The sequence below is a fragment of the Malaclemys terrapin genome, chromosome 7 (genome assembly GCF_027887155.1).
Source record: "Malaclemys terrapin pileata isolate rMalTer1 chromosome 7, rMalTer1.hap1, whole genome shotgun sequence".
In the NCBI taxonomy this organism is placed as follows: domain Eukaryota; kingdom Metazoa; phylum Chordata; order Testudines; family Emydidae; genus Malaclemys; species Malaclemys terrapin.
Window position 1 is genome coordinate 7,110,412 of NC_071511.1, and position 23,879 is coordinate 7,134,290.

Genomic DNA, 23,879 nt, shown 5'->3' on the forward strand with positions numbered 1-23,879 from the left:
CGACAGGATTGATTATAGATAGCTGATTTCAAATATCCTTCTCCATGCAATCCCTCCAAAGGGAAAAGGAACAATCTAACAAGCAACTCGGACACTTAGCAATTCAGAAATCAACAGTGGGCTGAATACCTGCCAAGCTCGAGCCATCTACCAATAGCTGCAATATATATTTTGTTGCACATTCCTCTCAAACAGAATCAGTTTTCTTTTTATCCCTTTGACAGTTCTGGCCCAATACAGATGCTTATCATTACCACCCACATGAGCTCTAAAAAGTAATCACAAGATCACTCGTAAATAAAACTGCACAAAGACTGCATCACTAATGAAACTGGTGGGTCATATCCTGAAGAAAAAAAAAAAAAAAAAAAACCAGCAGCAAAACCCTTAAGAGACAGATGTTTGTCCAATTCACTTAGACTCTGAAGTGTAAGATGTATTAAGCCTAACCCTGAGATTTTCTCTTGTTTATTATTGCTTTTTGATTAGAGGCTGAGCATCACTCAGCGATTTTGTGAAAGGAAGCTTTTTCCCTTGAGTTTTGTGGACAAAGTGCAACTGAAATGTGCTAAATCTGACAGAGAACAAATCTATGTGCTTGTCTCTACCACCATTAAGTGAGTGAATATTCAACTGCTCTAACAGCATGGGGTTCTATGAATCGAAAACATGTGCTCCGAGGAATGGTGTTTTCTCCCATTTAGTGAGTCGGGGGGGCTGTCATGTCTCAGACTTTCTTCAGATTTTTCCCTGTTCCCAAAGTCTGTATAAGAAACCCTCCCCACCCACCCCCGCCCCCTTCACGTAAGGAGCTCAACAAAACTTCTAAAGCTGGGCTACTCACAGCTTGCTTAGGTTTTCGAGGCCTGTAAAAGCCCCATTGGTGTCTTCTATTGTGCCTGAAATCTCGTTATGGTCCAGGTCCCTGGGGAGAAGACAAAAGAAAGCTCACAATCAATTTCTCAGTCCTGGGCTCGCCATTAAAGAACTAAAGGAAAAAGTTTGGGAATAGCTTACAAAGAGCTTCCCATTCTGTCCTTGCTGTACATCACTGTGATCTGTAAGCCTGGCACTGCAGCGAAGCAGACTTTGTTTGAGCAGAGCCAACTACTTTTATATGACTTTTCTTGCACTAAAGAAAGTAACTGATGCTTTCCAATCTGATCCCCTTTGCAACTTTAAAAGTGACCTGCAGTGGATTTTTAAAATCTGGGTTTATGCTCTTTTCTAATTCTTTGTGCTATATGAAGAAGTCCTGGAGGGGGAAAGTTCCCCTCAAACAAAGAGCAGCTTGTTCTGCCTTTTAAAACAACAAAAAACAGGGGTCATAAGAATGGTCAGATGCAAGGTCCATTTAGTTGAGTATTGTTTTAAACAGTGGCTAGTACCCAATCCTCTGGAGGAAGGTGTAAGAATTGCACAATACCCAGATGTGGGATAATCTGTGCTCCATGTTAGGTCTCCTCTCATCCTGATGTCTAAGGGCTTGGCTACACTCGGGACTTGGCAGCGCTGTGAAGCGCGCGTGTAGTCACGCCACCAGCTCTCGCAGCGCTGTATGTACTCCACCTCTCCAAGGGGAGTAGCTTGCAGCGCTGCGAGCGAGCGTGCAGCACTGGAGGCGCTGATTACACTGGCGCTTAACAGCGCTGCACTCGCTGCGCTCAGGGGGGTGTTTTCACACACCTGAGCACAGCAAGTTGCAGCGCTGTGAATTGCCAGTGTAGCCAAAGCCTAACAGTCAGATATACGGGCTTAAGCCATGAAACATGAGGCTTAATAGACTTTCCAGAATTCCGTTATAATTAGTGTGGTAACTCTGGATTTTCTTGTCATCCATATAACTGTTCAGTCCCTTTTTGAATCCTGTTACATTTTTGGCCTCGATGACTTCCTGTGGCAATGAAGACTTCCACAGTCTAAGGTCTTGTCTATACAGAGAAATTTAGCAGCATAACTATACTAGCATAATTATACTGTTGTAACTCCCCATGTGGTCATTCTTATTCTTGAATAAAGAGGGCCTTTTCCCAGTTTAATTTTCGAAATGCTCATTAGTTTCTGGAGTTACATGGATCTTAATAAAAACAAGCAAACCAGAAACCACCAAAGATTTTTAAAGAATCTCCAGGCAGTAGAGTGCCTTTCAGCAGACAGAACTTTAGAATTTCTAATGTTCTTTTTAAAAATAAAATAAAATAAAAATAAACACACTTTTTAGGCCTTTTAACAGGGAAGGCACAAAAACCCCCCCACAAAACAACCTCCAGTCCCTCATAAATCCATTATTTTCTTAGCATCTTAAATGATTATTAGAACAGCAAGCATTTCAATGGGGTTTCTTTTTCTTTTAATTTGTGCGTTACACATTAACACATGATATGAGAACAGAAGAATACCATAGCTCGGTACCAAGACTTCCTTAGCCAGGCCAGGACTGATTTTTTGCCACAGGTACCCAAATTAACTGCAGTCTTTGTTGCTAGCAATGATTTCTTGGGCTTTTCAACATGAACTAAGGTTGTGAAAAGAAATGGCCCACGGACACAATGCCCATTTCTCAGCCGGCGTCATTCTCAGACCCGAGTCCCATGTCTCAGCGTGACACTGGCCCAGGCAGCGTCATAGTGGCTGTCAGTATGATCTGTGGATAGACCCATGCCAAGCGGATGGCAGAATAACAATGCAGTAGGGTGTGGGCGCAAACAATGCTCCAGTGGCAGTTGGGGAGAGACAAGTGAGAACAGAGAAGAGAGGCAGGGCCTGGGAGACTCGCCACGGTGCATTGCAAGATGTTGGGAGGACAGTGTTCTATAAATTGGATTATAAACATTTCACGTTTTAGGGGCCACGTGTTTTAATTCCTGCCAGTTTCACACTGTACATCAACTAACCCGCCTGCTTGCAACTTAAGTTCTCTTTTCTGGGACACATGAATAAACCCTCTATTCCTGGAGATTTGTCCTGAGGCCAATTCCACCCCATCCAGCCCTGCCACAGTACTTGGGACCACTAGCCTCCTGGCCTCTTCACAGTATGAGAGGAGACAGGAGGGAGGTGTTGAGAATGTTTGAGATCTCTGGCACATACTTTTATTGAGTGAGTGTCACAGGGTGTTTTCTTAAAAAGGGAAAAGAAAATAGCCTGGCTTGTCGCGAGGCTTCTTCTCCTACAGGAAGCTGAAAGGCTTAGTGTTGGGGGGGTTGGGGGGGGGGGGGAGATGTGATGTTTTTTTTCAAATGGACAAAAAAATAGAGAGCGTGGGTATTCTGGCCTGGCTCTCTTTGTATTCAACTCCTCTTCTCTCCCAGCCCCTGTTGCCAATTTCCTATTGTTTCTGGCTGGCTGAGCCTGAATGCTTGCTGCCTTGTTAATCATTATTCTGTGAGGTCCCCAGGCCTGACCTCTGTTTGAATAGCTCCACATTTCAGCAGTTTCACACCCACCAAAGACTCGTCAACAATAGGCCATAATTAAAGCATGCTCGGGTCTTTATCACCAGGTGCAGGACCCAATAGCCTTCCTCTTTGTTCAATTAGAGCTCACTCTCTCTCTCCTTGCACTGGACACAAAGGAGGCTCTGCATTTGCTGCAAAGGGCACAGATCTACCCATTCCCGCTCCCCTATTTTTTCTTTGGGAAGCCTTTAGTCCCTGCCCTGACAGCTGCCTGGGAGAAGGCCCTTTCTGAATGCCAGTGGTTGAAAGAAGCTTAAGAAGAAAAAAAAATAAAATAAAAAGAATCACTTTTCAGTCACTTCCTCCCGTGTGAAACTCAATAAAAGAATAAATAAGATGTGTCCAGTACAGTAAGCAGGGAAGGGAAAGCTCCTCTGTTCTGACTTCCTTTTCATTAATCGAAACATAATGGGGCTCAATGAAGGGGAATAAAAGTACCACGCTGTATTTCTTTTTAAAAACCAGAATAAAAATCCAATGAACACAACTGGCCTTGAAGGCTGAGCTGTTAAACCCGTCCAAGGGATTTCATGGCAGCTGAGATGAAAGAACCGTGCAGGCCAGAGCCTCGGCTGGTGCAAACGGAAGGAGCTACCCTGAGGACACTGGAACAAGCTGTCCAGGGAAGTGGTGGGTTCTTCCTCTCAAGACTAGCTGCCTTTCTGGTAGATACGCTTTAGTCCTACACAAGTTACTGGACAGCGGCGACATTCCATGGCTTGTATCACGCGGGAGGTCAGATTAGAGGATCTAATAGTCCCTACTGGCCTTAAAATCCAGGAAACTAGGATGATGAATCCATCTACACCAGCTTGAGGATCAGGGCCAGACTGCTCTTTTCCAATGCCACCTTGTTCTGCCCTTGTCTGGTCAACTTGCAGGAATACTCCCTGAAACGTACGTCATCCGCTAAACAGGACAGAACAATGACTCGAAGGGTCATTTCCCATGCTAGGCCAGGGCACTTTGAAGCTCTCTCTTTATAACATAGCAGTTGATTTTTTTCCCCCAGCTTGTGTTACAGATAGGGAGTCAAATCGACACAAAGTTTCACAACCAAAAAGGGGCCCCTTTTCCCCCCAACATCGGGCCCGAGTCTGCTCCCACGGAAGTCAAAGGGAAGATTCCCAGTGACTTTAATGGGATTGGGACTCATAAGAAATGCAGGCTGCCACCATCAAATTGGCTAATCAGGCAATTCTTCTCCATCTCATGCTGACTAGTAAGCATGTCACTTGCAGCATCCATTGTCGTGTCAGTCTTATGGTCTGGGCCCAAGGCTAAGTGCAGCTTTGTGTACGATTCTCCTCCATGTCAGCAAGCCGTCATCTCTCTAGCCCTGACTGAACCTCATTGGTTTTGCCAGTCAGTCAGGCTTTCAGTGTTATTTTAGGATAGATTTTTATATTACATTCATTGGTTAATAAGAGGGGGAAAGGAAAACATGTAAAAACACTTGAGCGATGGAAAGATTCTTCTTCATGTGTATTGGATTTACAGTGGAACCTGAACTGGTTTCTTAAGATTCAGTCCTTTTATGAGGTGCTTCAACTAACACTGAACCAGATGTACAGCCCCATCGAACTCAAAGGACAGTATGGAAAATGCTGCTGTTAGAGCTCTGCCAGGCCTAAATCTGAAAGGGGAACCACAAAAACATCTAATGAATCTAAAATAGGCAACTCATGAAAAATTTTGCTCCCTGACCAGCAAAGAAATCCATCTTATCCAAGTGCAGAGCTATCAACTAATTCTGAATACTAATAATTTTACTCTGCACTTTTAAAGCTCCTTTCGGGCTAGGATCTGACACAAACATTCACTAGTCCAGCACTGATGATAAAGGATACATAGGGATCCCTTCCCTTCTCAACACTGAAATACTTCTGGGGTGAAACACAACAGCTGCTTAACAGCGCACAGGAACACTCAGGAGAATTTAAAACTGTAAAGTAAGGAAGACTGCTGCATCTAAATGCAGAGGGAGATTTGGGGGGGGGGGTGTGAGTGCGCGCGCGAGAGAAAAGCGGAGGGAGCAGCCAGGTAACTTACAGAACACGCAGGTTTTTGAGTCCTTTGAAAGCTCCCTCTGCGATATGGTTGATGGAATTGTGGCTGAGTCGCAGTATATGCAGTCCTCCCAGGTCTGCCAAGCTCCCCTCATCCAGTCTGGTTAGGTTGTTATAGGACAATATTCTAAAGAGAAAACCAAACAGAAATCCAATCACTCTACCCGGCATTGCCTGAGCCACTCTGCAATAGCCATGTTGTCTCCAGACACATCTATGCCTCACCTGCAGCTCCTATATAAAACAGTTACCGTAGGGAGGCAGAACAGGTTAGTTAGGTGAAAACCGGGGCAGCAGTTTGCAAATATCACCAAGGGGAGAGGGGATGACCTGGAGCATAACAATGACGGGCAGATCAGGTAGTGTAAGTCTGGTTATGATTCTATGACACACAGCCATCAACACCAGTTGGGCCCAATCTCTCCTCGCAGCTGGACTCAAAGAGATAAGAGTAGAGACGATCACCCTTCCCTCCTCGCTTTGAGGCTGCAAGATGCTGACACCTTCGGAAAGGAGGATTCTGAAATCGATGTAGATTCTTTGCATGGCCCTGGCTGTTGCATCTTCATTCACTTCTGCGAGGGAAGCCCCAGGCGGCTAGGTGTGGGTGTCTCCACCGCTTGCCCGCCAGTCGAAAGCACAGGCCAGAGCAATTGCACCCACATAGCAACTCAAATGTTTAGCAATGCATGTTTTAATATTTCCCTTTTGTGCAAAGTAAAGGTCACCCATCACAGCCCTCCTCCAGTCGCTCTGCCCTTTATCTCAGAGTTCAAAGCATGCTGGAGATCCCCTAGACTAACAGCAGTGACCAACACTGGAGGGCTTTCATCCGTCCTTTTCCCGTCGCATGTGCTCGGTCTGGCTTTTTTTTAATACTGCTCCCGTGCCATTCGGGTAGCTGGTACTAAGAAAAGCTAACAGGCAGGCAGTGCAAGGGAGTCGAGGAAGCTCCTTGGACCAGCCAACCAGAGGAAAAGTGGGGGAATGCTGCTAGCAATCAACAACTCCTCAGGCAATGAATAGCCCCACCCTTATAGGAAAATGCTACAGCATTGCCACATACACCACAGCACTGCTACTGCACAGGGGCTGTGACAACTGGCCAATCAAGGACTGTTCTGGTGAGGGAATTCCCTGGTGGTATACACAGGCAAAGCCATCACTTGCTAGCTCAGGGAGCAGAGTGCATGGCTGGTTTTAGTCAGATTTTCCCTGGGCTCGGGCTACTCCCAGTTTCTGGAGTGGCCCTTTGGGACTGCTGGCAGTTGGGTACAAATCAGAGTAGCCTCTGGGCTGCTCTAAGTTGCCCTGGTGACTAAATAAGGCGCAGCATTGGGGTGGGGGTGTACAAGTGTTTGGCACTGACCCAAGCTGAGCAGGACCAGAAAGTTGGCCCACAGGGTGGGTGACTCAGGAGTTCAAGACCCAATGGAAGTCACTGGAACTTGTGATCCTAAGTCACTTAGGCACCTTTGAAAATCTCATCCATTTTGCTCTGGCCAAATACTGAAGCCCTTTGTAATATAGGCAATGAAAACAATCTCTCAACTCTTTCCAAACCTCCAGATTCCTCGTATAGCCCTGCCTCTTAACCAGCCCACTTAAAAATGTGTCTAGGGCACACATGAAAGTCATTGCACAAGCCAAAACCTAAGTCAAAACAGACGTATATTCTTAAGCACCGCAAGTGTCATTTACTTGGCAAATGAGCCGTCTGTCTTTTAAATGTGTGAGCAGGAAGGCGTTGGAAGAAATTCAGCAGAGATTAATGAGTTTCAAAAAGGCATAGGACAACATACTTTAGTTTCTAAAGAAGCTGTAGTGTTAGTTATGAAGAACTGGCAGCTGATCAAAATTATGTCCTCACCTGTGATTAAAAAATTTGGCTTAACCCTCCCCCTGACACACACACACAAAAACCCACTGCTAGAAAGTAATCCTAAACCTGGCTAGGGAAAAAAACAGTTCCCTTTGATATTACCCAGAAGGGTTTCTGCTGGGATCGGTAAAGGCATGTTCCCTCCAGATTTTCCTGACGTCACTTGAAGATGGACAGCAGCAAGCTTTAGAGTATCTTTGGGTATGGTGCAATCAGCCGGAGACTTTCAGATGCTCCACACCTGGTCCTCAGCACGCTCACAGAACAGGCAGGTTTACAGAACAGCCCATTTTCCTCCTCAGGACTTTACATGAGCCAGGTTGGGAGAGAAGCAGGCAGGTCTGCACTGCTTGCCCTACATTTCTGTCACTCTACCCGTGAGAAACTATTAGCATTCTGCTTCTGCAGCATGAGATTTTGCAACAGCCTGTCTAAATAGCTCTTCTCGGCTGGTGTCAAGCTGGGTGTGTGGAGCAGAGAGCAGAGGGAGTGATGATAATAAGAAAACCAAAAGGGGTAACTGGTACCCTGTTAGACAGCCAGAAGTTCTATTTCTGATTTACATTTGAGTACGTTACATTTTCCCTGACGTTTCATTCCCATGAAATCATGGATAATGGGCTTCATTTTTTTTTTTTTTTTTAAAAGGTCCCAGTCTAGCTCCCCATTTTTATTTGGTGTATTTATACCAGCATTTTAGGTCTGAAAGTGGGGGTTTATTCTACTATGTAGATATCCAAGTACCTGATTTGCTGGCACAACCAAGCATTTAAGACACCTCCCCGGTGGCATAAGTTTTCCTTTCTTTGACATCTTCTATACCAGTCCAAATGCTTGGGCTATATTTCCTCCCAACCAGAAGATGGAGACAAACACAAACAACCTTTTATTGGCATCATACTCTGCTTCCCTCCCATGGAAGGGTCTACTCATCTCATGGGCTTCGGTTGAGTCTACAAAAATGTAGACAGAAAACATTCTCTGATAACTGAAAATCAACAGCTTTAACAATAACAAACAAAATCTGAAGGAGACTTTTCCAATAAGGCCTGAAGCTATGTCTGCAAAACCCTGTAATATTTTGCAAAGGTGTGTGCTAACATCCAGGTGGCCACCTTACAAATCTAAACCAAATATGGTTCCCCCGACTTTCAGAACCAATCCCATTCAGACCGAGCATGTCTTAATGGCCCTGGCACCTTTTCCTCGGCAGCAATGTAGGCCACTGGTCATTTAGGGGGGAGGGATAGCACAGTGGTTTGCGCATTGGCCAGTGTCACGGAGTATTGGGGAACTCAGGGCCCTGCACCCCCGACTTCCTGCGATTCACCATGACTCTCAGCCAGCCAGTAAAGCAGAAGGTTTATTTGGATGATAGGAATACAGTCCAAGACAGGTCTTGCAGGCACAGACAACAGGGCCCCCCTCAGTTAGGTCCAGCTTGGGGTCCCAGGGCATGCCAGCCCACCCCCCTTTGGGGGGTCAGAGCCATCTCTGCCTCCCAGCCATCTCTCCAGCCTCCTTCCAGCCTGCTTCCAGCACTCTGCTTTTGCGACCCCTCCCACAGCCTTTGTTCAGTTTCCCGGGCTAAGGAGTCGCCTCGCCTTCAACCCCTTCCTGGGTTCTCATGTTACACACTCAGGTATGGGCCCTCGGGCGCCCTCGGGCAGATCCCATCCTGCAATGCAGACTATCCCAGCACACTCCCCTGTCAGCATTCACAGACCACTGTGAGAACAGGCCCAGTTCGTCACATCTCTCCCCCCTTCGAGACCGAACTGAGCAGGGTCACTTTAGCCAGTGACCCGGGGAAGTTCGAACCTACCCCCGTTCCCATGGATGCCCCCGCATCCCTCCCATTCCTTGGTGAGAATTACACCAGGCCCCTCCAGTTTCACGCTCCCCCTTAGGTTGGGGGTGCTTGATGGCACTCGCAGTTCGCATGTGGGAAGGTTTATGCAGCCTGCGCCCTTTTCCCACCCCCATACCTCTGGGGCTCCAACTGGGCTGTGGTCTTCTCCCAGCGCTCCAGTCTGGAGGTCTGTGCTTTGGGCTCTCTTGGTTTAGAGCCGCCCTTTTTACCTTGGCCACCCTCCGAAAAGGCTCCTCTATGCTGGGCAAGGGTCCTAAAGCTGTTTTCCCCTTGTCCCAGGCCTTCCTCCCCCTCTGACAGGGATCACAGGATCTGCAGTACTGTCGGACAGTAGCAAAGACCCCAGGCCAGTAAAAGCTCCGTAGCAGCCTCTGCTGGGTACGCCAGGTTCCCTGGTGCCCTGAGAGGGGAATGTCATGGGCCCGGCACAGCAGCTGGCGGCGATACTTCTGGGGTACCACCAGCTGCCTCCTGATCCCCCCTGACTCCATTTTCCCTGGGGGAGCCCATTCTCGGTACAGGAACCCCTTCTCCCACAGGAATCCTTTCTGGCCACCTCGTCCCATGGTCTGTACCGCATTGAGGTCGGCCAGGTCCCTTATCTTCCGCAAGGAGGGATCTCTCTGCAACTCGGCCTGGAACTCAGCAGCTGGGACGGGGATGGCCACCTGCTCTTTCTCGCCCGCTGGGTCCGAAGCTGCAGCCTCCCTGAGCCGCGTCCCTGGGCGTTCCCTCCCCACCAGGTTAGGGTCCCGCGCCTCAGGCAAGGCACCCCCCCCCCAAGGCCAGGGCGCAGTGCCCCTCGCCGGCTCTGACCGCGGGTCACAACTAAGGCGGTCTGGGGGCTGCTGGGCCAGTCCTCTAGGTCCCCCCCCATCAACACCTCAGTGGGCAAATGGTGGTGCACTCCCACGTCCTTGGGGCCCTCCTTGGCCCCCCATTTCAGGTGTACCCTCGCTACGGGAACCTTGAATGGGGTCCCGCCCACCCCGGTCAGGGTCAGGAAGGTGTTGGGCACCACCCGATCTGGGGCCACCACCTCGGGCCGGGCCAGTGTCACCTCTGCGCCCGTGTCCCAGTAACCATAAACTTCCTTCCCATCCACCTCCAGGGGAACAAGGCACTCGCTCCGCAGGGACAGCCCCGCGCCAACCCTGTAAACGGAGAACTTTGAATCCGGAGCATCTGGCCCCCCAGAGAAGCTGGCCTGGGGCTCTCCTCCCTCCTTAGCAGGTGGTACTCTGCCAGCCCCCCTTCCCTGGGAATGCTGCCTCTCGCCGGGCTGGGTCTCTACCCAGTCAACCCTCTGTGGGTTCGGCCTGCTCAGTCTGTCCCTGAGCCTGGGGCACTGGGCCCGTATGTGGCCCTTTTGGCCACAGTGGTAGCAGCCCATGTCCCATGGGTCCCCTTGAGTGGGTCGGATGGTCCTGATGCCGGATGTTCCCCTCTGATGGGGTTTTTCTGTATTTTCCCACGGGGCGGTCCCATGGTGACTCTCTCTCTGCGTTGTGGTGGGATTGCTCCTTTGGGACTCCTCCCTGCCACCCCCTGACCGGCTCTTTACAAACTCATCGGCCAGCCGGCCTGCCTGTCGCGGGTTCTCTGGCTTTCTGTCCACCAACCACAGCCTCAGGTCGGATGGGCACCGCTCATACAGTTGCTCCAATACCAGCAGTTTAATCAGGTCCTCCTTCGTCTGGGCCCCACCAGCCCACTTGCTGGAGTATCTTTCCATGCGGGCGGCTAGTTGCAGATATGAGATCTCAGGGGTTTTATCTTGACTCCGGAACCTTTCCCGGTACATCTCAGGAGTCAGCCCAAACTCTCGTAGCAGGGCCTTTTTGAATAGTTCGTAGTCCCCTTTCTCTGCCTCTCCCAGTTGGCGGTACAATGCCACGGATTTGGGGTCCAGTAAGGGGGTAAGGACCCGGAGTCTGTCCGCGGGCTCCACCCGGTGCAGCTCGCAGGCCGTCTCAAAGGCCTCCAGGAAGTCATCCATGTCCTCCCCCTCCTTGTATGGGGCCATGATGCACTTATCAAAGCTCCGTGCAGTCCTGGGTCCCCCCTCACTCACCGCAGCCGGGGGTTCGCTGCCCTTCAATCTCGCCAGTTCCAGGTCATGCTGACGCTGTCTCTCATTCTCCTGTCTCTGTCTCTCTTCATGCTGTCTCTGTCTCTCATTCTCCTCCCGTTCATGCTGTCTCTGTCTCTCTTCACGCTGATGCTGTCTCTCTTTCTCCTCCCGTTCATGCTGATGCTGTCTCTCTTCATGCTGTCTCTGTTGTTCACGATCCTCCAGCTCCCTCAGTTTTAGCTCTTTCTCCCATTCCAGCCAATTCCGCTCCCCGGATGCCGAACGTCGCCGGGAGGATCCTCTGCTGGCCGGCAGGCTTCGCCGGGGGGACCCCCTGCTGGCCGGGGGGGTCACAGTGCCTTCGGTATTTGCTGGGCTCCTCCCCACCCTTCCCCTAGGCATAGGAAGGAGGGGTCTCGGGAAGCCCTCAGCAGCCGGCTGACCACTCCCAGCTGGGACAGACACTGGTGCCTGCGCTGCATTTGCCAGGCTGCTTCCCTGAGACACAGGGATCAGTTCATTCGCGCGATCTTCCGCCTCCAGCTGGGCAATGAGCTGTTCTTTAGTGAGCCTCCCAATGCGCAGCCGCCTCTGCTTGCACAGCTCCACCAGGTCGCTCTTAAGCCGCTTGGCATACATCTTCCTGCTGGCCACTCACCGGCCTGTGTGCTCACAGCTCCCCACAGTTCCCAGGGGGACCCCTAGTGTGCCAGCTCTTCTCGAGGTCACCGCCTCTCTGCCAGGGTCGAGCTGCAGACTCCTCCGCCCCTGGGACCACTCGCTGCGATCCCCCCGGGGGACCCTGTTACTGCAAAAGTCCTTCTCGCTGGTCACACACTCCCAGGGGTAATAACCGTCTCTCTCCCACTCTTCAGCCGGCCTGGTCCCCGTCAATCCCCCTTCGTTTTACTGCTCCCCAGTCACTTACTGCAGGAAGCGCCGTCCACGGGGTGCAGTAGATCCCACCGCTGCCACCAGTTGTCACGGAGTATTGGGGAACTCAGGGCCCTGCACCCCCGACTTCCTGCGATTCACCATGACTCTCAGCCAGCCAGTAAAGCAGAAGGTTTATTTGGATGATAGGAATACAGTCCAAGACAGGTCTTGCAGGCACAGACAACAGGGCCCCCCTCAGTTAGGTCCAGCTTGGGGTCCCAGGGCATGCCAGCCCACCCCCCTTTGGGGGGTCAGAGCCATCTCTGCCTCCCAGCCATCTCTCCAGCCTCCTTCCAGCCTGCTTCCAGCACTCTGCTTTTGCGACCCCTCCCACAGCCTTTGTTCAGTTTCCCGGGCTAAGGAGTCGCCTCGCCTTCAACCCCTTCCTGGGTTCTCATGTTACACACTCAGGTATGCGCCCTCGGGCGCCCTCGGGCAGATCCCATCCTGCAATGCAGACTATCCCAGCACACTCCCCTGTCAGCATTCACAGACCACCGTGAGAACAGGCCCAGTTCGTCACAGCCAGCTAAACCCAGGTTTGTGAGTTCAATCCTTGAGGGGACCACTTAGGGATCTGGGGCAAAATCAGTACTTGGTCCTGCTAGTGAAGGCAGGGGGCTGTGCTCAATGACCTTTTGAGGTCCCTTCCAGTTCTAGGATATCTCCATTTATTATTTCCTTAATCTCCTTCCAGATCCATGACTTGGCTGACGACAGCGTTCTCCTTAGCGCAGTATCAATATCCTCTGTGACTCCAAATTTGGCAATTCTGCCCCGCTAGAGCTACACTTCCCTAGACATGTCCAGAGAATGAAGACTTCCTTCCCTTTGATTCTTTAGGTTTGAGCAGGACGGGGGTGAGGCAATGTGCTGACTCTCAGAGAAGGCCATTGGGCCTCAGCTCTGAAGTCTGGGAAAATTCTTAGCACCATCCTGAGCTAGTGAAATACAGTAACTCCTCACTTAAAGTCCTCCCGGTTAACGTTGCTGATCAATTAGGGAACATGCTCGTTTAAAGTTGTGCAATGCTCCCTTCTAAGTCGTTTGGCAGCCGCCTGCTTTGTCCCCTGCTTGCAGGAAGAGCAGCCCGTTGCAGCTAGCTGGTGGGGGCTTGGAACCAGGGTGGACCGGCAGCCCCCCATCAGCTCCCCCTATAAGCTCCCCGCTCCCCTAAGTTCCCTGTGCAGCAGCTGTCTGCAGTTCAGCTGTGTCCCTCCCCCCACTGCCATGTGCTTCTCCTGCCCTCTGCCTTGGAGCTGCTCCCAGAGATTCCTGCTTGCTGTGCGGGGGAGGGGGGGAAGAGGAGGGCTAATGTCAGGGTGTCTCTCCCTCCCCCCGCACCCCGTTTACCCCATCTTCCATAGAGCGGGGGGGTGGGGGAGACACTACGGAGGGAGCTTCTAGGCAGTAGCTGTGGTCTCAGGAGATCTCAGCAAGCTGATTGAATTAACAAGGCAGTGTACTTAAGCCTGGGGTCAGCTACTTAAAGGGGAAATGCGCATTTTTTCTCTCACACACAGGGGGTGTGTCTCTGTCTGCCCTCCCTCCTTTCCTGCTGCCTCCTAGAGTGTATGCATCCGAAGAAGTGGGCTGTAGTCCACGAAAGCTTATGCTCTAATAAATTTGTTAGTCTCTAAGGTGCCACAAGTACTCCTGTTCTTCTCCTAGAGTGTGAGAATTAACCCTTGAGGGCTCAGTCAATTGCTAGCTCATTTAGCAGTGAGGCATTCCCTGGAAAATATCCCACCCTCTAACTCCTCCACCTCAACCAAGCTTCACAATCGTGTGTGTGTGTGTGTGTGTGTGTGTGTGTGTGTGTGTGTGTGCGCACGCGCCCTCTAACTCCTCCACCTCAACCAAGCTTCACAATCGTGTGTGTGTGTGTGTGTCTTATATAATATAGTTTTTTGTCTGGTGACAAAAATTTCCCTGGAACCTAACCCTCTCATTTACATTAATTCTTATGGGGAAATTGGATTCGCTTAACATCGTTTTGCTTAAAGTTGCATTTTTCAGGAACAGAACTACAACATTAGGTGAGGAGTTCCTGTACCAAACACAGCTCTTTATGTCAAGTAGCCTGTGGTTATCAGGCTACATGCCGAGCGTATCGCTGCAGGAAGAAGTACCTTTCAAGGCAGCCATCTCAGACACGTCTGATAAATTAGATGAATTTCATGAACATTTTCTCCAGATAATATTTCTTCTCTCATCATCAAAACATTTCTGAATTTGAGATCTAGTATCTTTTTTCAATGGAAAGGGGAACTCCTAAAAATGTTTAGCTTGAGAAGGTCTGCTCTAGGAATTATTCTGGGAGAAGTTCTCGGCCTGTGATAACGGGAGGTCAGACTAAATGATCACAATGGTCCCTTCTGGCCTTGGACTCTATGAATCTCCTAGCAGGATGAGATCTGAAAGCAGGAGCTACAGTTCCATAATAAAACTGAACTTGTCACGTTTTTCTTTTAAAAACAAATCTATATTGTGTTTTCTAACCAAACAGCTTAGCATGTTTAGGGAATGACTGCTAGTCCTGTCAATATTGCAAGCATCCCAAATGTGTCTCCTTCATCGGAACATTAGCAATGACAGAGATGCTGACATCTCTCCCCCGAGGCCACGTACATTTTTATTTATCAAAGAGATCGTAAATGAAATGTTCACAGCTGGGAATCTCAGGAGAACGAGGCCAACGTTTTTACCTTCCAACAGACGAGCCCTATAGTAAGAGTAATTTATAAACAGAAGAGACAAGAGTAAAACACTTCACTCATTGCTTTTGAGGTAGCCAGATGTTAGGTGGTTTAAATGTGATTATTTATTATGTCAACTGTAAAATACAAACTAATAAAGCAAAGTTTCCTCTGAGCTATTCAGTTGATTCAGTGCAAGAGAACACAAGTCTGGCAACTAGATAACCTAAAAGGAGCCGCAAACTGTAACCTCAATCTGCCTTTTAGTCCCTGTAAACAAATGTATATATTTTTAGCAGGATCTATTCCTTATGCCCAGCACAAACACCTTTCGAGCAGGTACCGTAATAACTAACAAGGTCGTTATTGCTATCAGGAAGCAACTTACAGCTCGTGCAGCTTCTGACAGAACTTCCAGCTCTCGGGGTTGATGTAGGATATCAAGTTGTTACTGAGGTGAAGTTGGTGCAGAGATGAGAGGCCGTAGAGAGAGCCACTGTTCACTTGTGTCAGGCTGTTATACTCCAAGTGCCTATGAAGACAAGAAGGGTAAATGACAGACTATCCACACCGTCAGGCAGCACCAGTCACATTTTGATGCCGTTTAGGACTTCCAAAAAGACCTGGGAAACTTTCTATAAAATGTTCACTTTTCTTTTACACCCAGGTCTGTACATCTCGACATACACTCAAGCACGTGCGCACGCCTGCTGAGTATGCAAATACAAGGACACGCAGGAGGGGAAAAAAAAAATATGGAGCTATTTAATCATCCTTTGTTCAGATGGGAAAACTGCCTCCCAGACACACTTCACGCCTTCTCCCAGTGTCAAACCAGGAGTTAGTTCCCAGAGCTCTGTTGCAACAAAGGTAAATGGTATTGCCCAAACTCTTTTATATTCCCCTAAAGAATTGGACAAAGCTAATCATTGTGTATCCACAAGCTTCAAGGAGTCGCTGGCATTGTTGTTTTATCTATCTTCGGGTTTTATACTGCTGCTCACCATCACAGCATTTGAATGCCTTCCACGTAAAATCAACAGCAAAGTTTACTGGACCTCATGGAGTTTCTGGCACATCTCCATTTTGGGGATCAACACTATGTTGGGTTAGGATTTGGGGTTTTTTTTGGCGGGTGTGTGTGTGTCGGGGAATTGATAAGGGTTCGGGAATAAAAGGGTGTTCGAATTGTGAGTGTCACTTATGCTGGTAAGGCCTTGCAATGTTTCCTAAAGATTTCTGAAGAATACATAAATATATTTCAAGAGGATTCTACCATGTACATAAGGCATAAATGGTCAATTTGAAATCCTACTAGAGGAGCTCTGGTTGACCATGCAGTGGAAGGGGAGTGAGACTGTTGTTAAATCCTTCTGTCCAGCTTCCACTCCAAATCAATTCCATGGATGGTCGCCTAATCACAGTGGTAATGCAAGGAGATCCTGCAATGTGAGGCATGTGGCTATGTCCCCGTGCAGAGCCCCTTTGAAGTCAATGGGACCCTGAGAGGCACACTGCAGGATCAGGGCTTTAGTTTGCACACAAATATACGTGAGGTCTCTGAAATAATCCCTGCCGGAGGATGTGTACTGAACAGCTGGCTGGTAGCGTTCAGAAGCCAGGGATCTCTGGGACCATATTCTAAGCAGTGTTGGATATATGGGTGTCGTATCTCCACATAGCAGGAGGTGTTTGTCCTGAGAAACACCTCAGGACACTAAATGAGGGCAGCGTCCAAGAGACGAGAGCAATGGGAATTTACCTGGAAACGGTAATTTATTCAACTCGTGTAATCCGGTCAGAACCACCAGCCAGACTCAATACACTGACACAGGGATACAGGTTGCTGGAGAAAGGGGAAGGGTCATGTGTGGCAGCACCCTGGAATCCAGTGCACGCATGGCACAGAAAGAGGCACCAGTAATGGCATTACACCTTCCCTTCCTTTTACAATCGCCTCAAGTAAAGAAGTGTGGAGGTGACAAAGCAGAGCAGAGACTGGGTATCTAGTGGATGAGAGGCAGAACCGAAGATCTCAGAGCACAAACATCCTCCACCTGCTGTTGTGTGACGGCAGGCCATATGTCAAGAGTGCCCACCAGTCCCTGGCAGAACTGTGGGGGAAAGTAGGAGATCGCAGGAGAAGTCCACACTGCACAGAGAAAATAAATCTTTCCCCCAACTTACAGAACTTGCATCTTGGCCAGACCCCAGAAGGCCCCGTCGGTCAGTTTGCTTATGTTGTTGCGTTGCAGCTTCAGAATGTCTAAGCTGTCCAATCCATGGAACGTCAGGCCTTCAATCAGGCGGATGCGATTCCGGTTTAACTCCCTAAAATCATCAACACCGTAGAAATGTATTAAATCCCAGTCCTTTGTCATGAAATCATCTGTGTGACACACAATGTGGGGGAGGAATGCCAACAACGTCTTCATGAACTGTTCCCATGAGAGAGCAGAAGGGCATCGGAAACGGGCCTGGAAAGTCACCGGGGCCCATTTTCTCTTAAACTCCTTCTTGAGCAAACTCAGGGCTTAAATTCTCAGAGTATTTCCCGGAGCCCCCACCTAACCATTCGGGGCTCGGGGCTTCAGCCCTGCGGATTTGAAAATATTTACCAGAGCTCTGCTCCGGCTGAATTAAAGCCCTGAGGAAACTCCAATAAAGGGCAATAAGTAAAATGGATGTAGAATAGTATTCCCCTCCCCCATATGCTTTTCAGATAAGCCATTTATACTTTTCATCAACTGAGTTCAATCTTCACACTTCATCTGTTCCAACACAGAAGCACCATTCAAACCCATACAATTAGGGATCAGCATTACATCCTTACAAACCTCTATTTATAAAGGCTTGTAACAGGCCCGTAAAAATTTACTCTGACAAACATATGTCAAGTGTGACCCCAGATGCAAATTTTATTACTAGTTTGGAAGGATAACCTTCAGTTTCCTTGACAACGTTAGCCTTTTTTCCCTATATTAAGAAAGTAATAAAGAAAGAAACAAGAGGTTTCCAATGAAACCTCCAAAATGTTTTCTTTATTAAGCATTTTTTTAAAACTAAGGAAAGTTTAAATAAAACTTAGAAAAGCCAATTATTTCTGTGCATATACTCACCAATAATACGTGAGTATAACTGGTGACTTGACTTAACCTATACTCAGGGCATTAGAATAGGCAGTTACAGATCATGCCATGAGTTAGATCTAGGCACCAGGGTGAAATGCCAGCCTCACTAAAGTCAGTGGCAAAACTCCCATTGACTTCAAGAGAGGCAGGATTTCATCCAGCATAGTGTACTAAGAACAGATGTATAGATTTAAACAGGAAGGTCAAACTTTCATACTACATTCAAGCCTGCCTCCAATTTTGCAGCTGCAAAAATGCCTGTGCTCCTACATTGTGTGTGTACAGCAGTTACCTGGATACTAGCTTGCTGGGGCGCAAAACCAACCCAATGCAGGCGCCTTCTCCACTTCCCAGTGGGAGCCAAGGTAGCAGCTGTCACACCAGCATGGACAATACACAGGGCTGGGTTTTTTGTTTGTTTGTTTGTTTGTTTGGGTTGGGGGGGGGGAAGGGAGGTGGAAGCAGCTGCTTTCTGATTTTTGGGGATTAAAACTCAGCTTTAATGCTATTCTAACATCCTTTCTACACATGATTAAAAGACTACTTCAAGCTTGCCACGTCCTGCTCTGCAGCATTGCTAGCGATACTATTCAACCATACTTCACCTGAAAAGTTATAGAGGATTAATTCTGAAACTCCAGCTACCCCATCCATACCACTTTGTGTGCAGTTCTAGACAGGTAGATGTTCATTCCTATACCCATACAGGGGAAAATTCGACTCATTTGAAAACCTTCCTCCTAAGGAGCTTAGGAGCTCAAATACCACTGACTCTCCATGGAACATGCTCCTAAGTAGCTTAGGTGTTCTTCAAAACTTCCTGGTAGATGTTCAGTGCTGAAGGAAACGTGAATCCTGTATGCATCCAAGGGCAAATTTACATCCATGGATGTACGCAGTCAAGCATCTCATAAGCAAGCTTCCCAGGGGACAAGCAAAATGTGGCTGGGTAGTAGGAGTAGTTTTTAACTGAAGCCACGGGCGGTGGGTGAACCCCCCACTTCGGGGAGGCTAGTCTCCCGGCCCTGCCCCCACCTGCTGGAGTTCCAAGTTCCTCTACCCCACGGCCAGAGCCCTCGCTGGCCCGCCCCAGCTTCCCAGAGCTGCCTGACCCCCTGGCTGGCCCGAGTCACCCCAGGCTGCCCCTAGCCACCACAGCCCCTGGCCTGAGCCCCAAGCTCCAGGCCACCAGCCAGCTTCAGGGGAGAGGCAGACTGAGAGCAGGGCCTCAGGGCAGAGCATGGGCAAGGCCTCCCCTGACCTTCGATACCCACTGACCAGGACTACAGCTTGAACAAAACTAGGCACTTTCGGTTTACTTAATAGGGTGGTGATGGTTTGCCATTTAGAGGTACTGGTTTCAATCTTATCTATGGTCTTTTGGGCAAACAGAGCTTGATCCAAAGCCCATCAAACTCAGTGAAAAGAATGCAGCAGGCCTTAGATCTGGCCTGTAAAGGGGAAAAGCTAAACGATTAGATTGACTGTTTGCACATAAGGCACGTTTATAGATGCACATGTAGATCTCTGTCTACGTAGTTCACGCTGTACCGCAGCCAAGACAATAGCAACGTGTGTGTTAGCTCATCGAAAGGACTATTTTGGCCGCTCAAATATCACTGCACAGTTTAACAACCTTCCTTCGTTGCATTTTTATTGCCACATAAAGATACCTGTGTGGTCTCGAAAACATAATGCCATCACTCAGCTCTTTCTGCCCACTTGCAAAACACATTTTTTCCCCAACCCAAAAAATGTTACTGGCTGCTTTAAGGGAAGGAGATATATTTGATACTGTAAAGAGCTGAGAGGCTGAGCAGTTACATTATTTTCATCTAAAAAGAGTGACCTAAATAAGTGAATAGGTACGAGACGGACAAACAAACACACACAACACCCCACCCCCCACTCTCTTAATTTGTTTTATTAGGTGTCGCCATAGGACTATTAAATATAGCTTATTCCAAGTTTTATAGATGCAGGGTGAGGAAGGGTTACATTTGGTGCGTCTGTCCTCAGGGAAATTTTGTCTCCATAAAGTTTGGTTAACCTTAATTAAAGTGCACATTTCTACTCACAGTTGTGTTAGCCGGGGTAACTTGAATGCCTTAACAGGAAGCAGGGTGATCCTGTTTTTACTCAGTCGAAGTGTTAGCAGGGACCGTGACAGACTATCAAAAGCACCAGGCTCCAGGGTGCTGATTCTGTTGCTCCCCAGGTTGCTGTAATAAATCAGCACAGAAAACGTAACGGTTGTGTCAGAGGCCTTCGTTGCTAGTTGTCAGCCTTTGCTTGGTCTCCAAACGGGCTGGTGAAATTAGACACATTACATTGGAACCGAGCAGGTTTGGGGACAAATAAAAACAAACACGCTTTCCCAAAGCACATTGTCAGCGCCTAGCAGAAGGGGCTGAGTGCCCCTTCAGAGATGCTCGGCACCACCTACTCCAATGAAGGAGACAGTCACTGTCACACCCACAGCATACAGGGGCCATTGCTGTCACCCCATTCTGATGGCACCAGTTCCAAAAATTGATGGCCTCCAGTCAGAGGAGTGGGATCAAACCCACAGCATACACACTCCTTATGCACACACACGGCTTATGAGCAGAACCTGTGGAGGCTGTTTTAAACGTATGCTGAAGTATCACTATTTTGTGCCTTCTAGAAAACACATAACGTAATATCACTGACCACATACACATTAGGATTATGCTGTATTTTTCCTGCATGGCTCAAGGGGAGGTCGTTTGGCTCCCTCTGACCGCTGGTATGTATGGCTATAAAAATGAGGGTTACCCAACGTCCATTTTAACGTGATTACGTGATCACAAGGAAAACAGCCACTTTTCCCCAGATGCCGGTGTCTGCTTTCAGAAGCAAGGCACAGACCTCAAGGTAGACAAACACCTGTCCAGGATGGTCTAGGCTAGGTATGCTTAATCCTGCCTCAGCCTGGGGGTGGACTAGACACCCTCTCTTCCCGCCTTATGTTTCTGGGGTTCCCATTATGGAAGAGCTGTCCCTGCTCTGGATAGTTGTTTTGGCTTCAGGTTTCCATAGCAATGCAGGTTTTGGCTTCAGGTTTCCATAGCAATGCAGGATGCCCGCACCTGAAGGGCACACGTGCCTTTCTCGGTCACTGTACACCACTCCCAGTGCAGCTAGCAAAATGACATCCCTGCATTATTCACAGACCCATCAGATAACAAAAAGACAAGGCTGGAGTGGGGTGGAGGTGGGGCAGGGGGAACAGGGACACACCTGGCTGAGTTTTAATTCACTCATTGCATTTAGAACCCACAATTATAATGCTCTATTTGAAATGTTTGTTAGCAACCCTTTTCTAAAGGCAATTTTAAAGGCCTCCTTTTTGCTGCGGTAACTCGACTAATGCTGTTCTGAACAAGAAGAACTTACAGCTCCTTTATGGGAAGTCCCTGTGGAAAGCAGCTGCTTCGTATTTCCGTGATGTCATTGGAACTCAGGTCCAACGTTTCCAGGGCAACGTAAGGCTTCAGTTGACTTGCTTCAATGCTGCGGATCCTGTTGTGATGCCTGAAACAGACAGGATGAGAATTGGAGAGAATCAAGTTTCCTTAAAGAAAAAAAATATAACCAGAGAGCAATTGATTCCATCACTCGCCAGTTAGCTTTCCACACTGGTATTTAATGTATTTCTGAAACGGTCCAATCAGAAACCAGTGTCAGAGATACACACACTGGCTCCCTGCTGCTTCTCCGGCTAGTCAGACTGTAGTAAATCACAAACATTTGGAGATTTTTCTATTTTGGAACAAGACTTTCTTCGCTAACTACCGAGTCCACTGATGCATTTTCCTTCCAGAGATTTGGACCCAATTCTGGATCCCTTCCATACCCTTAACTCCCCAAATAAATGTATTATTAAGAGAGACTGCAGGATTGGGATTGTCACAGGAATTCTCCCACTGTCACCTGATGATTTAGCAAATTGCCAAAATTCCACCATAACACACACAGGCTGGGATTTTTCAAAGGGAGATAAAGAGACACCCAAATCCCAGTGAAAGGCTCTGGGGGTTGTTTGCCTCGTTGTGAGGCCCTTTTGAAAAGTCCCAGCTCTAAGCTACAATTACAATGATTTCTAACACATAGAAACAGTATCCAGGGGCTTGATCCTGCAATCACTTCCTAGCATATTGTTTACTACCCTAGACCAAACAGTGAGCTTAAAATAACTCTCGGCACTAAGCATTGCACTCAGCAGTGTTTGTAGGATCTGGCCCCAAAGTAATGATTCAAGCCAGCTGCATTTTCATCAATAGTCTGGAGATTTAACATTGGAATCGTTTTGCTCACAGAAAGCATTACAAATCACTCACTGGATTTCCACAGCTGTCAAACAACTGAAGAGCTCCAAATCTGTTTGCACCTGGAGAGTTTAGTTTTAAAATAAAAGCTCTCTCTTTTCTTTCTAACTCCTTTTTGGCCTGACTCAGAAGGAAGAACAGCAACCAAACTTTACAATCTCGCTCTATATATTGGGCATTAGACACAAACAGTAAAGCAGATGACTGACATGAATTTAGATCAGCGTGAACAGTCATTGCTATTACCAGCAAGGCTGAAACAGACAGCTCTAAATAGAGACATTCACAGACACTTGAGAACCTGCTGAATAATAAGAGATAGTAAAGTGATTTCAGACAAAGACTACAGCTTAATCACGCCAGCTACCCTCTAAGTAAAGGGAGAGGGGTGGGGAGCGAGCTGCCAGCCAAAGCATTCTTGAATGTAAAATGGGATCACGAGGCTCTCCAGATCCAGACCAGATCTTTTAAACAAACACTTGGGATCCAATATTCACATACAGGGATTTATCTTTGAACATGTCCTTGCCATCTCCCTCTCTCTGTTTCCAGACCTTCCCCGGCTTTTATAAGTCCAGACAAAACCCTTTAACAGAAGTCCAGCTCAGTGAATTGAAATGTTTTTAACGAATGGTGAGGAAAGGTAACTCTCCACAGCACAATGTCCTCTTTCCCTCTCCTTAATAAAAAAATGGATTGTTTCTCCACAGATTAAACTGGTGGTTTAAAGAGACACTGTGTCAAATTTAAATTAGTCAGTTTCAAACATTCCACTGTCTGATGAATCACCCTTGGAATATGATAGACCTGATTCTCATTTATGCCGAGGGTAAAATTATCAAAAGGTGTCTCAATGGTTTAGGAGTCTAAATCTCATTGAAAGCCAGTGGGATTTAGGATCCCAAGTCACTTAGCCACTTTTGAACATTTTATCCTAAGGCCCTTTTTGCACATTCCTGGCCACGAAAAGGGGTCTAACGGTGAGGAAAGCCCCTTCATATGCTGGCACAGTGGCATAACTAGGCCTTAGAATAAATAAGAGTCAAGCCCTGCATCCTGAAATAAAAAAAAAAAATCCTTAAAAACATTTGAAATAACTTATTTTTGCTCTCCTTGTTGATATATGTAAAGGTCATTTTAGCAAGGAAGAAACAAACTTCAGCCTTCTCATTCCTGCAACGAATTCTACATGAGAGCGATCCCTGAGCCAGAGGGTATGTCTACTCAGCAATAAAAGCCCCGCAGCTGGAGATGGAGCGTCTACACAGCAATTTTTAACCCCGAGCCTCAATGAGCAGACCTGAACCAGTCATGGGTTTTTTAATCCCCATGTAGACATACCCAGATACTATATATTCTGATTGTATGCCTAAGGGAAAACAGTGAAATTGACTATGCAAAAGGG

The 23,879-nt window shown here is 47.9% G+C and overlaps 1 protein-coding gene across 1 annotated transcript in view; it reads right to left on the reverse strand.

Annotated features, from left to right (window-relative positions):
• The window catches only part of LRIG1 (leucine rich repeats and immunoglobulin like domains 1), a 135,902-nt gene that overhangs the window by 23,641 nt on the left and 88,382 nt on the right, over nt 1–23,879 (reverse strand). The window contains exons 4-9 of the mRNA XM_054033324.1: nt 21,543–21,680; nt 20,201–20,344; nt 17,179–17,322; nt 15,380–15,523; nt 5,511–5,654; nt 845–925 (exon numbers count right to left, since the gene is read on the reverse strand). Coding sequence (XP_053889299.1) covers nt 845–925; nt 5,511–5,654; nt 15,380–15,523; nt 17,179–17,322; nt 20,201–20,344; nt 21,543–21,680 — 795 coding nt within the window. The remainder of the gene's footprint in view (nt 1–844; nt 926–5,510; nt 5,655–15,379; nt 15,524–17,178; nt 17,323–20,200; nt 20,345–21,542; nt 21,681–23,879) is intronic.